At 50.6% G+C, this 22,762-nt stretch overlaps 1 protein-coding gene across 1 annotated transcript in view; it reads right to left on the bottom strand.

Moving 5' to 3' along the window:
- LOC133114952 (voltage-dependent T-type calcium channel subunit alpha-1I-like) overlaps positions 1-22,762 on the bottom strand; it is a 189,060-nt gene that overhangs the window by 70,997 nt on the left and 95,301 nt on the right. The window contains 5 exon segments of the mRNA XM_061224646.1: positions 4,222-4,458; positions 4,460-4,635; positions 5,397-5,739; positions 12,561-12,653; positions 16,024-16,363. Coding sequence (XP_061080630.1) covers positions 4,222-4,458; positions 4,460-4,635; positions 5,397-5,739; positions 12,561-12,653; positions 16,024-16,363 — 1,189 coding nt within the window.

Raw genomic sequence — 22,762 nt, 5'->3', positions numbered from 1 at the left:
TTCGCGAGGCATTAGCTAACGGGTTTATTAGACCATCTACGTCACCAGCGGGGGCCGGGTTCTTTTTTGTGAAGAAAAAGGACGGGAGCCTGAGACCCTGCATAGATTATAGAGGGTTGAATACGATAACCCGTAAAAATAGGTATCCCCTACCGCTAATGAACTCCGCGTTTGAGCGCCTGCAATCTGCATCGGTCTTTACTAAACTCGACCTCCGTAATGCGTACAATCTTGTACGCATACGCGAGGGCGATGAGTGGAAAACGGCGTTTAATACCCACACAGGGCATTACGAATATCTAGTCATGCCGTTCGGTCTCACTAACGCCCCCGCAGTATTTCAGGCGCTGGTGAATGATGTGCTCAGGGAGATGTTGGAGAAATTTGTGTTCGTCTACCTGGACGATATTTTAATATTCTCCAACAATCTCACCGAACACATTCAGCACGTGACCCAGGTCCTCACACGTCTTTTGGAGGCTCGCCTATTTGTCAAGGCGGAGAAATGCATTTTTCACGCGAATACCGTGTCTTTTCTTGGGTTCATTGTGTCTGAGGGGAGAATTGAAATGGACCCAACTAAGGTAGCGGCTGTTAAGAACTGGCCTACTCCTGCGTCAATAAAGCAGGTTCAAAGGTTTTTAGGGTTTGCAAATTTTTATCGCCGTTTTATCAGAGGTTTTAGCACGGTGGTTGCGCCCATCACTGCGCTTACCAAGAAGACGGTGCCAGCGCGCTTTGTGTGGAACTCTCGTGCGGAAGCGGCGTTCGCGGAGTTAAAAGAGAGGTTTTGCACGGAACCCATCTTAATAACCCCAGATCCTTCGCGCCCATTTATTGTGGAGGTGGATGCCTCCGAGCTGGGGGTGGGCGCCGTTCTTTCCCAACGGTCTCCCCTAGACCAAAAAGTGCATCCCTGTGCGTTTTTTTCTCGGTCCTTGTCCCAGACCGAGAGAAATTACGACGTGGGAGACAGGGAACTGCTGGCGGTCAAGTTAGCTCTGGAGGAGTGGCGTCACTGGCTGGAGGGGGCGGAACACCCGTTCACTGTATGGACTGACCACAAAAATTTAGAGTACATACAGACGGCCAAGACACGGAACTCGCGGCAGGCCCGCTGGGCCCTATTTTTTGCACGCTTTTCATTTACCCTGACCTACCGTCCCGGTTCCAAAAACACAAAACCCGACGCCCTCTCCAGGGTGTTTGATAACACTGACAGGGAGCACACTCCTCAACCTATCATCCCTGAGGAGCAAATAGCGGCGCCAGTGGTTTGGGGGGTGGAGGCGGCGGTGCGAGGAGCGTTGCGCCTCGAGCCGGATCCAGGAGGGGGTCCACCTCATTGCCTTTTCGTGCCCGCGGGGGTTCGGTCTCAGGTACTGCAGTGGGGACATGCCTCACGGCTGGCAGGGCATCCCGGGGTTCACCGCACTAAGGACTTCTTGTCAAGGCGGTTCTGGTGGCCCGGGATGGAAAAGGACGTTCGGGAGTTTGTGGCCGCGTGTCCAGTCTGTGCCCGTAGTAAGGGATCGCACCAACCTCCCTCAGGGCTATTACGTCCCTTACCGGTCCCGAGACGTCCGTGGAGTCACGTGGCCCTTGACTTTATTACGGGGTTGCCGTCATCTGATGGCAATAAGGTGATCTTGGTAGTGGTTGACCGATTTTCTAAGGCGGCTCATTTTGTGGCACTACCGAAACTACCGTCGGCGGCGGGGACCGCAAGGTTAGTAGTCGACCACGTCTTCAGACTACATGGTCTGCCCCAGGACGTGGTGTCCGACCGCGGACCCCAGTTCGCATCTAGGTTTTGGCGTGTGTTCTGCGCCTTGTTAGGGGCCTCAGTAAGTCTGTCCTCGGGCTTTCATCCTGAGACCAACGGGCAGACGGAGCGCACTAACCAGACGCTTGAGAACACACTGCGATGCTTAGCCGCGGCCAACCCCACGTCCTGGAGTCGTCAGCTCGCGTGGGCCGAGTACGCACACAACACTCTGCGCAACGCCTCCACCGGGTTCTCACCCTTCGAGGCTCAATTTGGGTACGTGCCGCCATTGTTCCCGGAACTGGAGAAGGGGGCCGAGGTGCCCTCCGCGGAGGCTTTTGTTCGGCGGTGCCGAGGCACCTGGATAAAAGTACGGGCGGCACTCCTACGGGCTACGGCTACCCAGAAGCGACTGGCCGACAGACATCGCCGGTCGGTCCCTGCCTACAGGGTAGGGCAGAGGGTGTGGCTGTCCACTCGCGATCTGCCATTGCGAGTGGAGTCGCGGAAGCTCGCCCCCCGCTACGTGGGTCCATTCCGTATTGTTAAAAGGATCAACCCAGTTACTATGAGACTCCAACTGCCCCAGTCCATGAGGATCCACCCCACCTTCCACATCTCACGCCTTAAACCGGTGCTCACCAGCGTGCTGGCCCCGGCGGAGGTTCCTCCACCGCCTCCACGGTTAGTTGACGGGGGTACGGCCTACACGGTGCGCCGCATCCTGGCTGAGCGTCGCGTGGGCAGGGGTAGACAGTACCTTGTGGACTGGGAGGGCTATGGCCCTGAGGAGCGCTGTTGGGTTCCCACTAGGAACATTCTGGATCCAGAACTCATCCAGGAGTTCCGCAGGCGGGGGGCTGAAGGAGCGTCTGGGGCCGCTCCTTAGAAGGGGGGTCCTGTCAGGGTTGGAGGTAGTACTGATGGTGGCCACCAGGGGGGCTTATTACTTTCACCTGGTGGTCGTTAGTACCTACTTGATGTCTACCTCCGGAAGGTATTTAAAGCCCTCATTTCCCCTCAGTCTCCGCTTTGGTGTCCACTGTTCGCTCTGGCTCAAAGCTGGTAAAGCACACGGTAGACTCGGTAACCAAATGAGTCAGGTATCGTGCTGGTGGGGTTTCGTTTCTCTATTTAAAGAAAAAGGTAAGGAAGGCGCTCAGCTCGTTAGTGCAGTGTGCACAAGCAGACGCCTTCCTAAAGGTTCTTTGGTTCTTTGTTTCGTTTTGTTTTCGGCTCGTGTGAGTCCGTGGGTGAGGGACGTTGTCCCCGGTATTTTGTATTTTGGTTTGTGTGTTTTTTCGGAGCTGCGACTCCTGAGTCTTTATTTTCGTTAGCCCAGTCTTTTATACTGGGTTGTACTTTTATTTTGGGTTTTCCCCGGTCCGGGCTGTAGTGCTAGCCTTTACGCACTCATTTTTCGTTTGTGATTTTCGCCCTGGTTTTGGAGGGTAGTTTTTATTTCCTGAGCCGTTATTTGGGGCTCTTTCTTTTATTTGTGCGGAGTTGTCTCCGTGTACAGTGCTGTCTCCTCTACCCCCCCGGGGTCTTAGTGGCGGGCTCGTTTGTGGGTCCGCTTACAAGGGGTCACCCCCTTAGTCGCACCTGGCTCTCCGCACCTCCTCAACCTCACAGAGGGAGAGTGACAGAGAGAGGGAAGGAGGGTGAGGGAGAAAGGGAGAGAAAGAAAGAGGGAGAAAGGGAGATGGAGAGGGAGAGAGATAGAGAGAGGGAGAGAGGAGAGAGGAGATAGAGAGGGAGAGTAGAGAGAGAGAGAGAGAGAGAGAGGGAAAGGGAGAGAGAGATAGAGAGAGAGGGAGGGAGAGAGATAGAGAGAAAGAGGGAAAGGGAGAGAGAGATAGAGAGGGAGAGAGGAGAGAGAGAGAGAGAAAGAGGGAAAGGGAGAGAGAGATAGAGAGAGAGGAGAGAGGAGATAGAGAGAAAGAGGGAAAGGGAGAGAGAGATAGAGAGGGAGAGAGGAGATAGAGAGCGGGGACAGGTATAGAGGCAGGCTGGCAGGTGGTAGCCCCCACACAGGTAGGCACACTTTGGCCAGCTGTTCACACAGGTAGGCACACTTTGGCCAGCTGTTCACACAGGCAGGCCCTCCCTCAGCCAGCGGCAGATTCTGCACAGCTGCTGCTAAACCGTCAGACATCTAAAGACCAGAACAAAACACCTGTGCAGGGATACCATAAAAACTTACACTTCACATTAAATCACAAACTCCTTATTCACTGAAAGAATTACAGATTGCGCTGCACTGTAGGTACTGCAAGGGGTTTGGATCGATTCCATTTCAATTCAGTCAATGCAGCAACTGGAAAAACTCCTGTAGCAAAACTGTGTCAGTTTTTTAAATGAGTCCAACTGAGTTTCAGCTTCTGTTTCTGAACGGGCCGGACTGAAACGGCCCCAGCAGTGGGCCGTGGGGCACCCCGGACTGACCGTACCTGGTCGTGGTGCTCGATGCCCATGCTGATGGTGTTGATGAGGATGGCGATCATGATGCCTCTGTTGAAGTACTTGCTCTCCACGATGCCCCAGAGTCTGGCCCTCATCTGGTCCCAGGCCTCCCGGCACCTCCCCAAGCAGGACCGCCTCTTCTTCTTCTGCGTCTTCGCCTCCTTCTCCGCCTCGCCCTCCGCCTCCTCCCCGCTCCTCTCCTCCAGGTGGTTGCTCTCCATCCCAGTCCATCTCCTCCAAGGCCCCCGCCTCCTCGTCCTGATTGGCCGGGCCCTCCCTGAGTGACAGCGATCCCGTGCAGTGGGGGCAGTCTTCGGGCTTGGGCGTGACAGAGAGGGCCACGGAGGTGTCGGTTGGGCGAGAGGGGTGGTCCTGCTCGGGGTGATATGGACAGTGACGCCCTGAATGAGAGGAGAGAAAGAGGCAGAGAGGGGGAGAGAGAGAGAGAGAGAGAGAGAGAGAGAGAGAGAGAGAGAGCGAGAGAGAGAGAGAGAGAGAAACACAGAGAAAGAGAGTGGGATGTGTAGACATACATAAATATTGTATGTATACACATCCCACATATTCTTGTCTTGTGTCACCAACATAATGTGCAGTAGAAAACATTTTCTTGGAGTAGCATCTTTCATCACAAAATAAACAGACACACATACATTCACACACACACACACATACACGCAAGTGAACCAATTATGCTGCTGCACGTGTGCCGGCCAACCTTGGCTTTGGCAGGACTGAGGAGGTCCTCTATGTGAACTGCAAAGAATTGATGCATTTTTTTGGAGTAGCATCTTTCATCAGAGAATAAACAGACACACACATGCTCACACACACACACACACACATACACTCTCTCTCTCACACACATACACACACTCACACACACACACACACACACACACACACACACACTCTCTCTCTCTCACACACATACACACACTCACACACACACACACACACACACACACACATACATACACACTCACACACACACTCACACACACACACACTCACACACACACACACACACACACACACAAACACACACACACACGCACACACACTCACACTCACACACACACTCACTCACACACACACACTCACACACACACACACACACACTCACACACACACACACACACTCACTCACACACACACTCACTGTGGTGGCGGCGGCGGTGGTGTCTCTCCCCTCCGTTGGCCCCGGGCCCCGTGGCGGCCCCCGGCCGGGCCCCCCTGCCCCTGGCGGCCCCGGGCGGGGCGGGCCGGCCCCGCAGCGTGTTGTAGAGGGCGGCGGAGCGGCGCCGGGCCTTGCGCAGGACGTGGCACACGTACTGGAAGATCTCCTCGTAGCAGTCGCCCGGCTCCGCCATGCTGGCCAGCGTGCTGGAGGACAGGCACTGGGCGCGCTGCTCCTGCATCAGCTGGTGCTCCCGCTGCTTCGTCTCCGAGAACTGCGTGGCGATCACCACCAGGCACAGGTTGATCATGAAGAACGAGCCGATCTGATTGGACCGCACAAAGACAGGTGGGGGGGGGTGAGGTCACAACCTGACGACCTGGCGTTCAAGACCAGAAACGTTCGCGGTGAACTACGTTTGCAAGCAAATGGTTTCTATTGACCGTTCCATTTGGTTCACCACCGACACCTCTTTTTAATACAAATGGATGTGACTTGGGTCTACGTACCACAATTGTGCTTTAAATGTATTTTTTCATTTTTTTAAAAGATTAGATTTAGTGGAGCCGTGCGGTTATAACACATTAGGTACAACGTTATTACAAGGTAATTACACAAGTGTAGCATGGTTAGCACAGCTAGTTCTCTCGTAAGCATGGTGAAGTGCAGTGAAAGTGAAGGCTGGTAGCAGGTTATCGCAACAACACTCCCCGATGACGTAACCCTCAAATTCAAAAGAACGTTGTTGCCCTTGGCTAGAGGCGAGTTCGTCCTTAGCTGACTGGTAACGCATTCGTTCAACAAATGATTTGGACAAGTGAGAGGCCGGGGTTCAAATCCCACCTCGGACTCAGGCGACGTCTCACCTGCTACACTGGCACACCGTAGTGCGCTCATTGTGATGTAGCTGCGAGTGTTTACAGGCCAGCTACGCTGATTCTATCCTTACGGATGTGAAATTGTAAGTCAAAGCATGAGCCATTCTCCTCTGTGATTGGACAGGATGAGACGCTCTGTTTTTAATAAAGTTGAAACTGAAATAAAGCCGTCTTGGCCTGTATGTATAGTGATCTCCACACATCTTTCATCAAAGACTACAGATTCGGAGCTGCGTTCTGTACAAACTCACACCACAGTCGAGAAACGTACGTCAGTCAATGACTTCACCCCATAACTCGCCCACCAAACAACGGTTTGTGAACAAAAACATTAACTCTTACTTTGCTAAGCCAGTCTATCAGAGGGGCAAACGTTGAGTCTGGGCCAATGTGCCACAGCTCCAGATGAGCAGACACACGTTTCTCTCTCTCTCTCTCTCTCTCTCTCTCTCTCTCTCTCTCTCTCTGGGGCGAAGCGTGTAATCGCAGCTCGACATGTCCCTCCTCAGCGGTTCAGCCACATCACATTCTGAGTCACGCACCAGTCACGCTCACGTTGGAGGAGATGAGCGTGCATGCATCACTCATCGCTCATGGGCCGCTAATGGGGGGACTGCGGGTTCTACTCCAGAAAGGAAAGCAATCAGTCAGAGAGGTCTGGAGCTCTCAGAGTGGCTGCCGTGTTCTGGCTGCTTAAGCGCGTGGGGAATGACTTGACGTCTGTGTCAGGATGTTCTGTAAATTGCGCGGGGCGATGTGGTTTATCACTCGACCTCTCCCGTCTGGAGCAGTAACTCTTCTGAGGAGAGGGCCCGCTGGAAGCTGCGCAGGCTGAATTTGGGAGCTTGCACGTTCCCCGCCTCAGATCGATAGCTCTGGTTGACAATTCATCCATTTTACAGATTACTGCTACTGTATGTCCACTGCCCCCTCACCGGGACAGGGGTGCTTTAGGGGTGAAGGGGCCTCAGACCGCACACACACACACACACACACACACACACAAACATGAGCACATACACAGACACACACGCGCACATGCACACACGCACACACACACACACAGAGACACACACACACACACACACACACAGAATAATAAAGTGCTCAGTGAGTGTACATAGGCACACACACACACAAACATGAGCACATACACAGACACACACACACACACACACAAACATGGGCACATACGCAGACACACACAGACACAAATACACACACACACAAACAATAATAAAGTGCTCAGTGAGTGTACATATGCACATACGCGCACATGCACACACGCACACACACAAACAAATATGGGCAAATACACAGACACACACACACACACAAACATACACATGCACATACGCACACACACACACACACAAACATGGGCAAATACACAGACACACACACACACAAACATACACATGCACATACGCACACACACACACACACAAACATGGGCAAATACACAGACACACACACACACAAACATACACATGCACATACGCACACACAAACACACACATGCACACAAAGACACACACAATCCTGGATTTGATAGTTGTGTCAGTTCAGCAGAGTTAATTAAGCACAGCAGTAATCCCATTTCAAAATATGAGGTTCACACTGACTCCATCTCTTCACCACTTCTCCAAACCTCCTTAATGCCCCTGGAGTGTCACCTTTTACCTGATCTCAGATCAGCGGGGAGGCCGGATTACAGCCTTAGACCTCTATCCCCACTCAGCTGGCAAACAGCGGTATTCAGCATGAATCTTTAACACGGCCACAAACCCTGACACAACAACTATAATACATCCTCAAACATTTAATACATAATACATGTAAATATACAGGAGTATTTCCACTACCGTTATGCAGTGATTTTTGTTGAATGATACATTAACTCGGTTATATTTAGATACAGTCTAGTGCGACTAAAGTGGCTTGTTATGCCATATATTTAAATGCAATAAATTCAGTACAAAGTTCAATGTGTGGAACATTTCAACTAACACTCCCACAAATGAGCCAGAGTTGAATATTTTAATATCATGAGTATGTGTTAGCAGTGAAATGCTGAATGAACTATCAGGACAGCCTTGCATCGCCTAAATAAATTGCCTGTAAGATCATGAGGAGCAATATATTGGATTACCATATCATGACCTTGGAGTTGTAAGGTTCTATCTGCATTCTGTGTGGTTTTCGGATATCGATCTTCAAAGATTTTCAAAAGATCTTCAAAGTGAATGGTCTCCAGGCAGATCCATCACATGTTTACGACATACTTTGAAACAGTATGTTGTGTAAAACTTCACACGCACATATATTTAAACAATACATTTCTGACGCCAACTCATTTTTGTCAGAAATGTGAGTTAGAACCTTCTAATGCTAAGCTCCGGTTGTATGTGAAGAACTCTGCCGCAGAACGCACGCAGAGCTGACTGGCTGGGCTGAGCTGTGCCCCTCCGCCTCGGAGATAGTGACAGGGTGGGCCATCTGGCTGGCTTCTGATCAGCATCTGCACCGAAGCTTTGATTTGGCGCCAGCCTGCAGTTTGGCTCCTCACCCCAACGCACCGGATTCTCCATCCCGACCCCCGGCGTGTTACACCCCTAATCAGAGCGGGCGAGGTTCACACAGGCAGCAGATCAGATGCTCCACACCGCGGTTATTCCACACACACTTCATCTATTTATCTGTTTCTTTTTCCTCTTTCGGAGATCACATTTTGATCTTTTTTTTTTTTCTTTTGTGAATTTGAAATGCGACGTGTGTTTTTGAAGCCGTGGGGACTACGGGAGAGAGACGCTTTGAGGCTTTGAGGTTTTGAGGTTTTGAATCTGTTGCCTTTGGTCAATAATTAACTTTAAAGGCAGGAAATAATCGATGATTTGAGCGACAGCACTGAGCATGTGTGAACACGCCACAGCTTCCCAGCATGCACCATTACGTCCCTCTGCACCCTGACCACCGCATTACGCTATCTGAGGCAGGAATAAGAACAAAACGATCATTAAATCTCCGCAATCGTAGGGTTAGTATTAAAAAAACTGAAGGGAACAATGGCTGGACACAGTGTTCAACAGGCAGGTGTGTTTGTGCATGGAGGGTGGGGGAGGCTCATGAACATGAACATGAGTGTTTGTATTATTCTACAAGTTCTATCTCTATGATCACACTAGCACTTAGAACCGTACCTGGATTTGATTTGCACTTTATTGTATGTCGCCCTGGATAAGAGCGTCTGCTAAATGCTTTGTAATGCAACGTGATGTTTTGTTGTTGCTGTCATTCATTTTCGTCCCTTCACTTGGGTGAAATGTATCCTGTATAATAACTGGGTTGTGGTGAGACCTTGTTTTTCTGGGCTGGTGTGCCCGTTATCTCACTCTGAGTACCTGGCCCTCCAGAGGTCTCCACACTGCCCCGGAGCCCCGGCGCCCCGGTGCCCCGGTGCCCCACACCTCATTTGGAGTTGGCTGTAAGAGCCCCAAACAGAGCCAGTCCAGCTCCTCTGCAGGGGAGGGCGAGAAGGGGAGCGTTTTGTGCAAAGGGGGTGTTTGTGTGTGTGTGTGTGTGGTAGAGTGAGGGTGTGTGTGTGTGTGTGTGTGTGTGTGAGGGGGGTGTTGGTAGAGTGTGTGTGTGTGTGGTAGAGTGAGGGTGTGTGTGTGTGTGTGTGGTAGAGTGCCTGTGTGTGTGTGTGTGTGTGTGTGTGGTAGAGTGTGTGTGTGTGTGAGGTGAGGTGTGTTTCTGGGAGCAGAGCGGGTGACGGATGCTCCATCGCACGAGGAGCCCGGGCCTCGTTACGGAGCCCGTGTTCCGTCTCGGTTGCCAGGCTACCGGATACCGCCACGGGAGACGGGCGGGCGATATTCCCACAGGTGGAGGGAACGCTGGAAACCGGAGTGGAGCAGAGCGGAGGTGTCTTATCCCCAGTGGAGTGGATTATGTGGGGATTTCATTTCCCATTGTTTAAACATTCCAAAAGGAAATCTGGGAAAATCGGATTTGGGGACACTTCCTGCTCCTGCAGAGGGGAAGAGCCCCCCCCCCCACCCCCCACCCCCCCAGATAACAGGCACCAGCATAATGATCAAATAAGATTAAACGGAGTCAGATTTGGGACAGCGAATAAAGCCCGTTTTGTCTCTAGCACACGCACGGGAGCGCTGGGATTGGTTTTGTGAAATCCGTGCATGCGGTTATTGGATTAACTCGGCAGAGAAACAAAGCGGCAAGACATGCCACGACGAGCACAGAGCACCCCGCATCCTCATCCAGCCCAAATCGCTGAAGCCCAAATACACCGTTTTAATCCCAAACGATCTGTGCCAGTCAATCTCACACGGGCTCCCGGGAGAGGAATGAAGGGAATCTGGGCATGATTCGGCTGATACAGGACATACGGACCCCCACAGGAAGGTGTCTGAATCCACGAGTGATTGAAAGGCCTGCTAAAACACGGAATCGAATCTGTGAGCAATGGGCCAAAAAGGCCTGCTGAAACATAAGGTGTTTGAATCGGTGAGCGATTAAAAAGCCTGATGATTAAATATTTGAATCTGTGAGCGCTTACAAGGCCTGCTGAAACACTGTGGACCCCTGCAATGCAAAGCTGGTCTAGCCCGTCAACCAGCCCAGTGCAGGTAGCTTGTCTGAGCTGGGAGCTGGTCAGCTGCTTTAAAACCTAGCTTGAGGGGGCCGTGGTGGCGCAACAGGCTAAGATGCAGCGGACTTGCGGTTGCAGTTCACTGCAGTTGCACACCGGGGACCGGGGTTGGATTCCCGGTCCTGCCGAAAGCCAAGTTTGGCCGGCTCACGTGGAGCAGCATAATTGACTTGCCGCTCCAGAGGGAGGGTCTTGGCAGGGTTAGCTGATCTCCGTACAATAAGCGCCTCGGACGCCTTGGAACCACGGACACGATTAGAGAGATGAGGCTTTTGGAGGAGGCTGAAGTGTTGCTCTTCCTCGGCGGGGTGTGGACCGTGCATCTAACTATAACTCGAATTGAATTAGAGGGGGGTACAATTGGCTACTAAATTGAAAAAAAAAAAAAAAAAAAAAAAAAAAAAATACCTAGCTTGAGCAGTTTTCTTCAGCAGGGTGATACTAATCCACAGGCGTGGTGAAGTCCCCGACCACACGATGCCTGGTAACGGGAGAGGGTCTCTACCGCAAAGCTCTCAAACCCCATTACCTTCTCAGAGGCCTCATCCTTCACATCCACGTCAGGAAGGGCGTCACCATGACGGGAACCACCTCGACAACAACGGCAGTTAACGTTTTAAAAAAAAACAAACCGAACGCGGTAAGCTGGGGCCGAGATTTACGCACGCGGGCGAGAACTAATTTCTTTTACAGTGCCGGGATATCGATTTTACGGACGAGGCCTCTCACCGCCGAATTGATCTTCCCCTATCTATAAACATTAAATCTGCTTCTCAGGCGAAATCTAACAGATCCATTATCTTGTCTGTTACAGGGAAACCAGGAGGAGACTGGCTCTTAGGCCTGCTTTCTACCTGCACGCTCCCCCGCTTCAACCCGTGAGCTATTAGCCCGATGGATCCAGTGTAGATAATCATCGCCTCCATATTTGAATCTGTGATCAGTTACAAGGCCTGCGAGTCAGTCTGTGAGTGATTATTTTGCCTTCCGATCCACGATACACAGAATCTTAGGCTGTGGTCAAAACCCACACACTTAGCATACTACGCGTACTATCAATTAAATGCAAATGAGCCTGAAATTTAGTATGAGTAGTATGCTAGTATGCGAGTATGATTCCATCGACATTCAAACTTAACAGAGGAGAGCTAGTGTTTGTCGTCTTCAGCAATAACGCAACTCATCAAAGAGAAGTATAAAATAGGGCGCCCAAAACAAACAAACAAACAAACAAAAAACTTTAAAAAAGTCAGAAATGAGGGCAATTTTCGCTTGTTTTCGAACGTGGCTGTGACACATGCCACAGCCAGGCAGGAAGCCGTGCGGTATGAGTGTTCCTGTCCCTCTGGGCCCGCGCTTTAAACGGACACAACAGGGCCTGACAGTCAACAAGCCCCGTGAAGCTGAGGGAGAGAGACAGCGCCGTGACCCTGAATGACCGCCTCCGTGACTCAAGGTCACGCGCGCTCCTCTCCGAGCGGCGGCCGGAGAGCCAGAACCCGGTCCGGGGGCCTCGCGCGATGGCCCGGAGGGCGGCCATTTTGGGAGATGGGCAGTGGGGGGCGGGGGAGGGGGGGGGGAGGGGGGGTCACTTACGATGATGAGGAAGATGAAGTAGATGAAGTTGTAGAAGGAGTGAGCGTCCATCACGTAGTACATGATCTCCACCCAGCCCTCCAGCGTGATCACCTGTGTGCACAGACAGACACACACACACACACACACACACACCACACACACCACACACACACACACACACACATACACCACACACACACACACCACACACACACACACACACACACCACACACACCACACACACCACACACACCACACACACACACACCACACACACACACACACACACACCACACACACAAACACACACACACCACACACACACACACACACACACACAACACACACACCACACCACAGACACACACACACACACACCACAGACACACACACACGCACACACACACACAAACACAGACACACACACACCACACACACACACACCACACACACACAACACACACACACACACACACACCACACACACACACACCACAGACACACACACACACCACACCCACACACACACACACACACCACACACACACCACACACACACACACACACACACACACACACCACACACACACACACACACACACACACACACACACACCACACACAGTCAGTAGGGAATTGGGGAGGAAGCACCCACCCCACTCGTTGACTTGTTAGCCACATGACAAGTCTTACAGAATTATCTTACACACCACAACCCTTAAGCAACAGAACTATCTGTGTTAATAATAATAATAATAATAATAATAATAATAATAATAATAATGGATTTAATTTATAATGCACTTTCCATTCGAGAATCTCAAAGTGCTACAGGAGTCAAAACATCAGAGAATACAAATAAAAATAAAAATAACTAAAAACAGCAAAAAAAAACAAAAAAAAAACAGCAGTATCCAGACATCATCATCACTAAAACTAAAAATGTGGGTAGGCTCTTCCAAATAGGTGGGTCTTAAGGCCGCTCTTGAAAGAGTCGACTGACTGTGGTGCTCTTAGGTGGGCAGGGAGGGCATTCCACAGTTCAGGGGTGACAGAACAGAAGGCCCGGCCTCCCATAGTGACCAGCTTAGTCCTGGTGGGTTTGAGGAGGTAAGTGTTTGATGAGCGGAGACTGCGGGTGGGGGGCTGAGTCTTGACCAGCTCCTTGAGGTAGGGGGGTGCGTTGCCATGGACGCATTGGTAGGTCAGCAGGGAGATTTTAAATTCTGTACGGGAGGAGATGGGGAGCCAGTGTAGTGAGTGGAGGATGGGAGTGATGTGATCATGTTTGCGCACTCTCATCAGGATCCTAGCAGCACTGTTCTGGATGTATTGAAGCTTTTGAAGGCTCTTGCTTGGAATCCCGATGAGAAGTGCGTTGCAGTAGTCGAGCCTGGAGGAGACGAAGGCGTGGACTAATTTTTCAGCACCCTGCAGAGACAGGGTGGGGCGGAGTTTGGCTATGTTTTTGAGGTGGAAGAAGGATGTTTTACAGAGGTGTTTGATGTGGGCCTCGTAGTTGAGGTGGGGGTCCATTCTGACACCCAGGTTGGTGATGACCGATGACAGTGGGATAGCCTGGCCAGAAAAGGTAATGCATGCAATGGGGGATGAGTTGACCTGGTGTGGGGTGCCGATGAGGATGGCTTCTGTTTTGCCGCTGTTCAACTGCAGGAAGTGTCGTTTCATCCACGCCTTGATCTCCTCCAGGCAGATGGTGAGTGTGGATGAGGGTGACTGTGCTGATGATGGGTCCAGTTTAATGTAGAGCTGTGTGTCATCTGTGTGTTAACCCCTTATGGCCGGATGCAACGTTATGGGGAAGCTAACTTCAGCTAAACATTAGTGTTGATTGAATGAACTGTAAACTAGCCACTGCTGCTAACACCACCGGGTTCAGCCTGCTCAATCCTGCCTGGAAGGTAGCATTGCGCAATTCTGTAACGTAAGCACGCATACTCAGAAACACATCAATTCCTTGTCGCTTTTATTTTTTATCAGACATCTCAAACCTTCTGAAAGTCCGGGAGTCTTTTGGATTTAGGCATGCGCTCCCTTCCCAGGAGAGGAAGTATGCCAGTAGAAGCTTCCAGGAAATACCAGCAGCAGTGCTGTGCAGTGGGCCCCAGCTATCATGACCAGCCAGTAGACACACAAAACTGAATTTAGTGAACGAATAATGGCAGCTACCTACTCTAATGTTACTGGACGCTGACCTGCCACTAGCCGGATGGTTAGCCACCATGGCTAATCTCTCGCAAACACAGCTCTCCCACTCATACCAGTACACAAGCAAGGTATTGGGCAGGATTGAGCACAGACACAGGTTGCCAGTGTATCGTAGTAATGACAGAACATGTTTGTTTTTTTTTTAATCATGTTTTCAAGGTGAAAATCCTGCATAGTATGCCTTTAAATCAGCTCTGACGTATTTCACACATAAGCTCCACAATGCAAAGCAAATCCGGCTGACGGCACCGGGGGAAGGAGCAGGAAGTGATGCGCGCCATATCGTCCGTCCGCCGCGGTTCGAGTACCTCCGCCGCATTAGCATTTCTCACCGACTGTGAGCATACGCTGTCTTAAAGCTGCCAATCTCTCTCACGACAGCCCATTCAAAGAGAATCCACAATCCGCTTACTCACGCAACGAGACTCAGAGCCAGCTCAGGGGGGAGGGAACGTGTGAGAGAGAGAGAGGGAGAGAGAGGGAGAGAGGGAGGGAGAGAGAAAGGGAAGGAGAGAGGGGTGGAGAAAGGGAGAGAGTAAAAGAGAGAGGGGGGAGAGAGAAGCATGGAGAGACAGAGAAAGGGGGAGGGAGAGAGAGAGAGGGGGAGAGGGAGAGGCATGGAGAGACAGAGAGAGGGGGGGGGGGGGGGGAGAGAGATGTGAGAAATATGGGAGAAAGAGAGAACTTTTCTGCCCCAAAAAGTAAATTCCCAAACTTCCAAAACCTCCCTGATTCAAATACGTATTGTGAATTTGTGCCAATTTATTTTAATTTGAATTGAATTGAGAGGGAGAGAGAGAGAGAAGGCAGGGGAGAGAGAGTCGGGTGGGATAGGGGAAGAAGGGACAGACAGAGTGAAAGTGAGCAAGAGAGGGAGAGAGAGAGAGAGAGAGAGAGAGAGAGGGAGAGGGAGAGGGAGGGAGGGAGAGAGAGAGAGGGAGAGGGAGAGGGAGAGGGAGAGAGGGAGAGGGAGAGAGAGAGGGAGGGAGGGAGAGAGGGAGAGAGAGTGGGAGGGAGAGAGAGGGAGAGAGAGGGAGAGGGGGAGAGAGAGAGGGAGGGAGAGAGAGAGAGGGAGGGAGAGGGAGAGGGAGGGAGAGAGGGAGAGAGAGGGAGAGAGAGAAAGAGGGGGAGAGAGCAAGAGAGAGAGGGAGAGAGAGAGGGGGAGAAGGCAAGAGAGGAGAAAGGGCAGAAGCAACAGACCCCCCCGCAAACCCCCTAACCCCTCCCCGCACCGTCCCCGGCCCCGCACACCTGGAAGATGACGATCCAGGCGTAGCCGATGTTGTCGAAGTTGATGGCGCCCTTGTGCGGGTTGCTGTGGCCGGTGAAGCAGCGGGTGTAGTACTGGTTCCAGTTGATGCAGAGGCCGGCGCTCACGCTGCCGTTGACCAGGGGCTCGGGGCTGAGGCCCAGCTCCTGCCGCTGCAGAACGTCGTCCTTGTCCAGGCAGCACTCCCGGCCCCCCTCCCGGCGGGTCGGGACGTCCCGGCACGACATGATGCCGTTGTCCGCCGCCAGCGAGCAGATGAAGGGCCGCTCGTCGTCTTCCTCGGGCTGGTAGTACGGGGCGGGGAGGGAGACGCCCGTGGACCTGCAGAACCGCAAGAGTGATTTCATTATACATGCTTTTAACTAAAAGTCACTTACAGTTGATTAGACTAAGCAGGGGACAATCCCGCCCTTCCCGGAGCAATGCAGGGTTAAGGGCCTTGCTCAAGGGCCCGACAGCTGTAGCTGTGTGGATCTTATCGTGGCTACACTGGGGACTGAGCCACCAATGTTCCGGGTCCCAGTCACGTACCTTAGCCACGAGGCGACAGGCTGTCCCCTGTTTATCATTATATTCCATTTTTCTCTTACGAGAATTATCTCCTTACAGCTGTCATTTCTGCTCTCACGGCAGCGCGGCTCTCATGACAAACGCGTGAGCTTTGGCAATATGTACGGTTACATATGTCACGCTAATAAAGCACAGACACTGGACTGAACAGAAGTGAGAGTGACAGAGCGAGAGAGAGAGAGAGAGAGGCATGGAGATAGAGAGAGAGAGATAGATAGAGAGAGAGGCAGAGAGATAGAGAGAGAGGCAGAGCGAGAGAGAGAGATAGAGAGAGAGAGAGAGAGGGAGGCAGAGAGATAGAGAGAGGCAGAGCGATAGAGAGAGAGAGAGAGGCAGAGAGAGAGAGAGGCAGAGAGATAGAGAGAGTTGTTATAAATATGACATGTCCTGATTTGACAAGTAAGTGTTTCGCTTTTGGACGTCAGGGAGCGGAACTCCCACAGAGCTGAGCGTAAGAGAAGAGAAAGAGAGAGGGAGAGAGGGAGGGAGAAGGGGGAGAGGGGGGGAGGAGGAGAGGGAGAGAAGGGGGAGAGAGAGAGAGACAGAGAGGGAGGGAGAGAGAGACGGAGGGACGGGGCAGAGAGAGAGAGAGATGGGGGGTGGGGGAGAGAGAGACAGAGAGGGAGGGAGAGAGAGAGGGTGGGGGAGAGAGAGGACAGAGATAGGGGGAGATGGGGGCAGAGAGAGAACGAGGGGGGGAGAAACTGGCTGATGGAGAGAGAAGGAGAGAGAAAGAGAGAGGGAGAGAAAGATATTTTTTTCTCCTGTAATGTACATTTCACTCAAAACAAATCTACCCACCACACCTACACACACTATAGAAAACACTATAAATCCCACACTTCGAACCAACACACACCTACAGCCCACCAGACAACCCACCCCACATGCCATGGGGAACTCCACTGGGTGCACTACACGAACGCCTCCATCACCAATCCGTACTTCTCCCATTACACACAGACAAACAATTCTCCTGCCTGAGTCTGCAAACAGCCCCGGTTACACCACAGATATAGGCCAAGATCATTCACACTGAGCCCTCCGGCACACAGAGACCCAAACATTAAAACTGGAAAGAAGGGGGGAGGGGGAGGGAGGTTTAATTTTTATGCCACAGTAATTTAAAGACTGAAAAATAAGGTGTTTACAGAAACAGTAAACGATAACCTTCAATCCATAATAATGTTCCCAAACCCAAAATGATTGAAACAGAAACAAATAAAACCACAATAAAACCATTCCACAGCTGTAACAATATCAAAAAACAGACCTCCGGTAAGAATGATGAAGCCAATAAATACAATTAATAAGTAAAAACATAATAAAACAAACAGAGTGGGAGAGAGAGAGAGAAGGAGGGGAAGAGAGAGTGAGAGAGATGGAGAGAGAGAGAGGGGGAAGAGAGGGAGAGAGAGGGGGAAAGAGGGAGGATGAGAGAGAGGGGAAAGAGAGGGAGGATGAGAGAGAGAGGGGGAAAGATAAGAGGAAACTCAGAGGAGGTGAAAGCACAGATTCATCGGGGGTGAAGTGTGTATGAATCCCGCGCCCATCTTCCCAGTCCTGTCTGCTACTGTGCTTCCTGACTGCAGGTTTGGGACACAGGGAGGCTCTAGTCCTCCGTGAGGATCACCCCACGGACAGGTCTGACTGTGTAACTGGGGCTTCACTCTATCGCAGAGCAGAATCACACTCTATCACAGAGCAGAGTCTGACATCTATCACAGAGCAGAGTCTCACTATCACAGAGCACAGTCTCACTCTATCACAGAGCAAAGTCTCACTCTATCACAGAGCAAAGTCTCACTCTATCACAGAGCACAGTCTCACTCTATCACAGAGCACAGTCTCACTATCACAGAGCACAGAGTCTCACTCTATCACAGAGCAGAGTCTCACTCTATCACAGAGCAGAGTCTCACTCTATCACAGAGCAGTCTCACTCTATCACAGAACAGAGACTCACCTCTATCACAGAGCAGAGTCTCACTGCTATCACAGAGCAGTCTCACTCTATCAAAGAGCAGAGTCTCACTCCTATCACAGAACAGTCTCACTCTATCACAGAACAGTCTCACTCTATCACAGAGCAGAGTCTCACTCTATCACAGAGCAGAGACTCACCTCTATCACAGAGTAGAGTCTCACTTCGATGACAGCTCCACCGTATTTTAAAGCAGAACAGACAGGCTCTCCTTCCGTTTCTCAGAAGTTCTCCAGAAAAGGGATTACGAGGAGAAGATAACAGGCAGAGAGGGGGGCCACAGCTCAGAAGGTGCCGTGGCAGGTTATCCAATTACGAATAAGAGACAGAGATAGAGCAGAGAGACGGCCATCTCAGTACTGAATGAATTCACCCCCTCTTTGATACGATCGCCGCGGTGACGCTGTATTTCTGTGCTGGTTCTGAGCTCTTGCGATAAAGTAGCCAAGCACTTCACAGGAGGGATGCTGTGAAGTGTTGGCATTTTTTCTAAGATTTGGTATTTTTATTTTGAATCTTAATTTAACCCTGTGAGACCCAGTGTTGCAGAAATGCAACATTTATTTTCAGGCGCTCTTGAGACCATTTTTTGCTAAATATCAGTTATATCCATTGTTGCAAACATTTCCCAGTTCCTTAGGCCTATACTAGATTTTAGCAACATACTGTATCTTTCAGCATGTGTCGAGTGTTGAGAGAACCGGAAACATTAGATCAATGTCTGGGTCTCACAGAATTAAATTGGAATTGATAAAAAAAAAAACAAGGATTCCCATAGGAATGAACCTACCCTCCGTGTTCAGCAGTGTGATCAGTTCCCCTGAATTTAAGCCCATTTTCAGCCTAGATTCAATCAACATTCCTACTTCACTCAGACGTTTCTGGTACGGTCTTCACAAATGCAGTTCAGCAGGTTCATCGCTCAGAGGAGAACTGGCTGAACTGTTTGTGAAGAGGAACGAAACAGCTTTGCGTAAGGTGCATGACTGGGACCTGCAAGGTCGCCGGTTCGATCCCCGGTGTAGCCACAATAAGATCCGCACAGCCGTTGGGCCCTCGAGCAAGGCCCTTAACCCTGCATTACTCCAGGGGAGGATTGTCTCCTGCTTAGTCTAATCAACTGTACATCGCTCTGGATAAGAGCGTTTGCCAAATGCCAATAATGTAATATAAATGAACTGCATTTATTTTTAATGAGAGGTGCTGTGTGGATCCAGACAGCCCAGTGCTCCTGAATGGTCTCAGGCGCTGGGTGACTGACTGGCTCGAGCACACAGATCATTACATTACATTCATGGCATTTTATCCAGAGCGATGTACAGTTGATTAGACTAAGCAGGAGACAATCCTCCCCTGGAGCAATGCAGGGTTAAGGGCCTTGCTCAAGGGCCCAACGGCTGTGCGGATCCTATTGTGGCTACACCGGGATTAGAACCACCGACCTTGCGTGTCCCAGTCATTTACCTTCACCACTACACTACAGGCCGCCCCAGCAGATCCCCAGCGGATCGAATCTCCCGCACTCCCAAACGGAGTTCCCGCCCTCACGGCCACATCGCGCTGGATGAAGTTCACCGCGGCGTTCCCGCCGATATGAGAATTCCGTAATGAGATTCCGGAGCGGGGCATCGGAGCGCCTCGGGGCTGCACTAATCCACCCGCTCCAGCTCGGAGGTGGCGTTCCAGTGAACACCTCCCTTATTCCTCCTGATTTCAGGGGAGGAATATGTGCCTGGAATGTCCGTCAGGCACTTAAACTACGAGTCACGAGTCATGCGTTTGAGCACAATCCGGCCTGTAACCGCGTGGCTAAGGTACACGACTGGGACCCAGAAGGTTGGTGGCCCAAGCCCTGGTGTAGCCATAAAATCCGCACAGCTGCTTCTGTTTGGCCCTTGAGCGAGGCCCTTAACCCCCAGGTGGCTCCAGAGGGGATTGTCCGCCGCTTAGTCTAATCAACTGCTAGTCACTTTGGATAAAAGCGTCAGCTACAAAACGAAATTATCATAATTCTATTACGGCTGCTCACAAACAAACAGAACACTTCTGAGGTGGCATTCAGGGCACACACAGGAACAACGTTTCAGCTCATCTCTCAATTGTAGAATCGAAACCCTATTTGAAGCATTTTCTATATTTAAAAAAAAGAAATCACCAACGCACGGGGTGGGAATGTGACAGGTCATTAAAAAAGGTTTGCGTCTGCTGAGATTAAAACGGCAACAATCACACTCTTTAAAAGGAGAGAACAAAAAACTCCTTTAGCTACAGCAAAATGGTGCTAAAAAAATCTAAAACGGGCATACCAGGTAATTAATCAGTGCAACATTATTTATTTATTTTACAACAGGGCTCCCTGAAAATGAGTGTTCTACAGAGGCAGAGCGGTGGAAATGAAGCTTTTTTTGGGCGAACAGGCGGTGCTTTTTAGTAGTTTCCCTGGCCGTGGTTTTGAGTGAAAGCCTCAGTGTGGCAGGGTTCTCAGCCCCGTTGCCCTCTCCGCGTTCCAGACTGAAGAGGACCAGAGCGCCTCTCTCACCCGGCAAATGAGGGCAAACTGTCTCTTAATCTCCACATTTTGCCAGACAGAAATCACCTCATCTATCACTGGGCCTTTACAGCGCAGACCCAGGAGACATCAGACTGTTTATCCATCTCACTCTGTCCCCCCATCCCTGACTCTTTCTCCCTCCTCTCTCTCCCTCCATCCCTCCCTCCCTCCATTCCTCTCTCTTTCTCCCTCCTCTCTCTCCCTCCATCCCTCTCTCTCTCCCTCCTCTCTCTCCCTCTCCCTCCATCCCTCTCTCTTTCTCCCACTGCTCTCTCCCTCCCCCTTTCTGTCTTTCTCTGTCTCTCTGCTAGCAGCCCAATTCACAACCACAAATGTTGACTGATTGTCAGGCACACACACACACACACACACACACAGACAAACACAAACACACACATAAACGCACACACAGGCATACACAAACACACACACACACACACACTCACAGCTCATCCTTAAATCCCAGTCCCCTGCCTGAAATGAGAAACTAAAATGTCTTCTGTCATGCTGTGCTGCAGAGTCTCATAAGCACTGTATCATCTGTTGTTTGATTCTTCACTGCAGACCAGTTCAATGTCATTGTGGTCGTTAAAAATAAAATAAAAATCCCTTGCAAGGGAGGAGAACAATGCGGACCCTTCTTTATGGCCCAGGGCAAGGTGCCAGAGTTTGGACAGACGGCCTAAAATAAGCTCTTAATTCCATTAGCATAAGACTGATACTGCACCCAATCAAGGCCAGTCCTGCATGATACATGACACGACAGTCTGCTTTGCTCCTTGTGTGGGTAACACCTTACAATTAGGTTCCATGAATCGGCATGAACAAATGTGGCATGTGCTGACTGATTACTACTGAGAAGTTCATCTGTACAGCTCTGTCAATGTATTTGTACATCATTAATTCATGTTAGCTACTACATTAGTCAGGACAAATTCATATTAGAGAAAGGTTTTTGTTAATGATTAACTAAGTATGTTAATGGTTAACTAAGTTCATCATATGGTTTGCTAATGCATCATTATCTTTGATATGGGGTGATTATCTTTGATACGAGGGGGTGATTATCTTTGATACATGGATGACAATCACTGATACGGGTTGATTATCTCTGATATGGGGTGATTATCTCTGATATGGGGTGATTATATCTGATACGGGGGTGATTATCTCTGATACGGAGTGATTATCTTGGATACGGGGTGATTATCTTTGATACAGGGTCATTATCTTCGATATGTGGGTGATTATCTTCGATACGGGGTCATTATCTTTGATATGGGGATGACAATCTTTGATACGGGGTGATTATCTTTGATACGGGGTGATTATCTTCGATACGTGGTGATTATCTTCGATACGTGGATGACTATCTTTGCCCTTGAGCAGTGATACACACACCACCATACAGCAGTCGTGTCCTCATCCAACTCACATCAAGCGCTCATTAATCTGGTGAAATTACAGCAGAGACAGGTATCCCTGTACACCACGGCCCGGCATTAAATATTGATAACAGGCACCTGAGATATTGACAAAAACATAATGCCTCCGTGTGTAAAATGCTGAAGCAGGGATTGATACAGCACCCTGTGCTCAACATTGGAGAGACCTC

Source organism: Conger conger, chromosome 16, assembly GCF_963514075.1.
Source record: "Conger conger chromosome 16, fConCon1.1, whole genome shotgun sequence".
Classification (NCBI taxonomy): Eukaryota; Metazoa; Chordata; class Actinopteri; order Anguilliformes; family Congridae; genus Conger; species Conger conger.
This window is presented reverse-complemented; position numbering and strand designations above follow the sequence as displayed.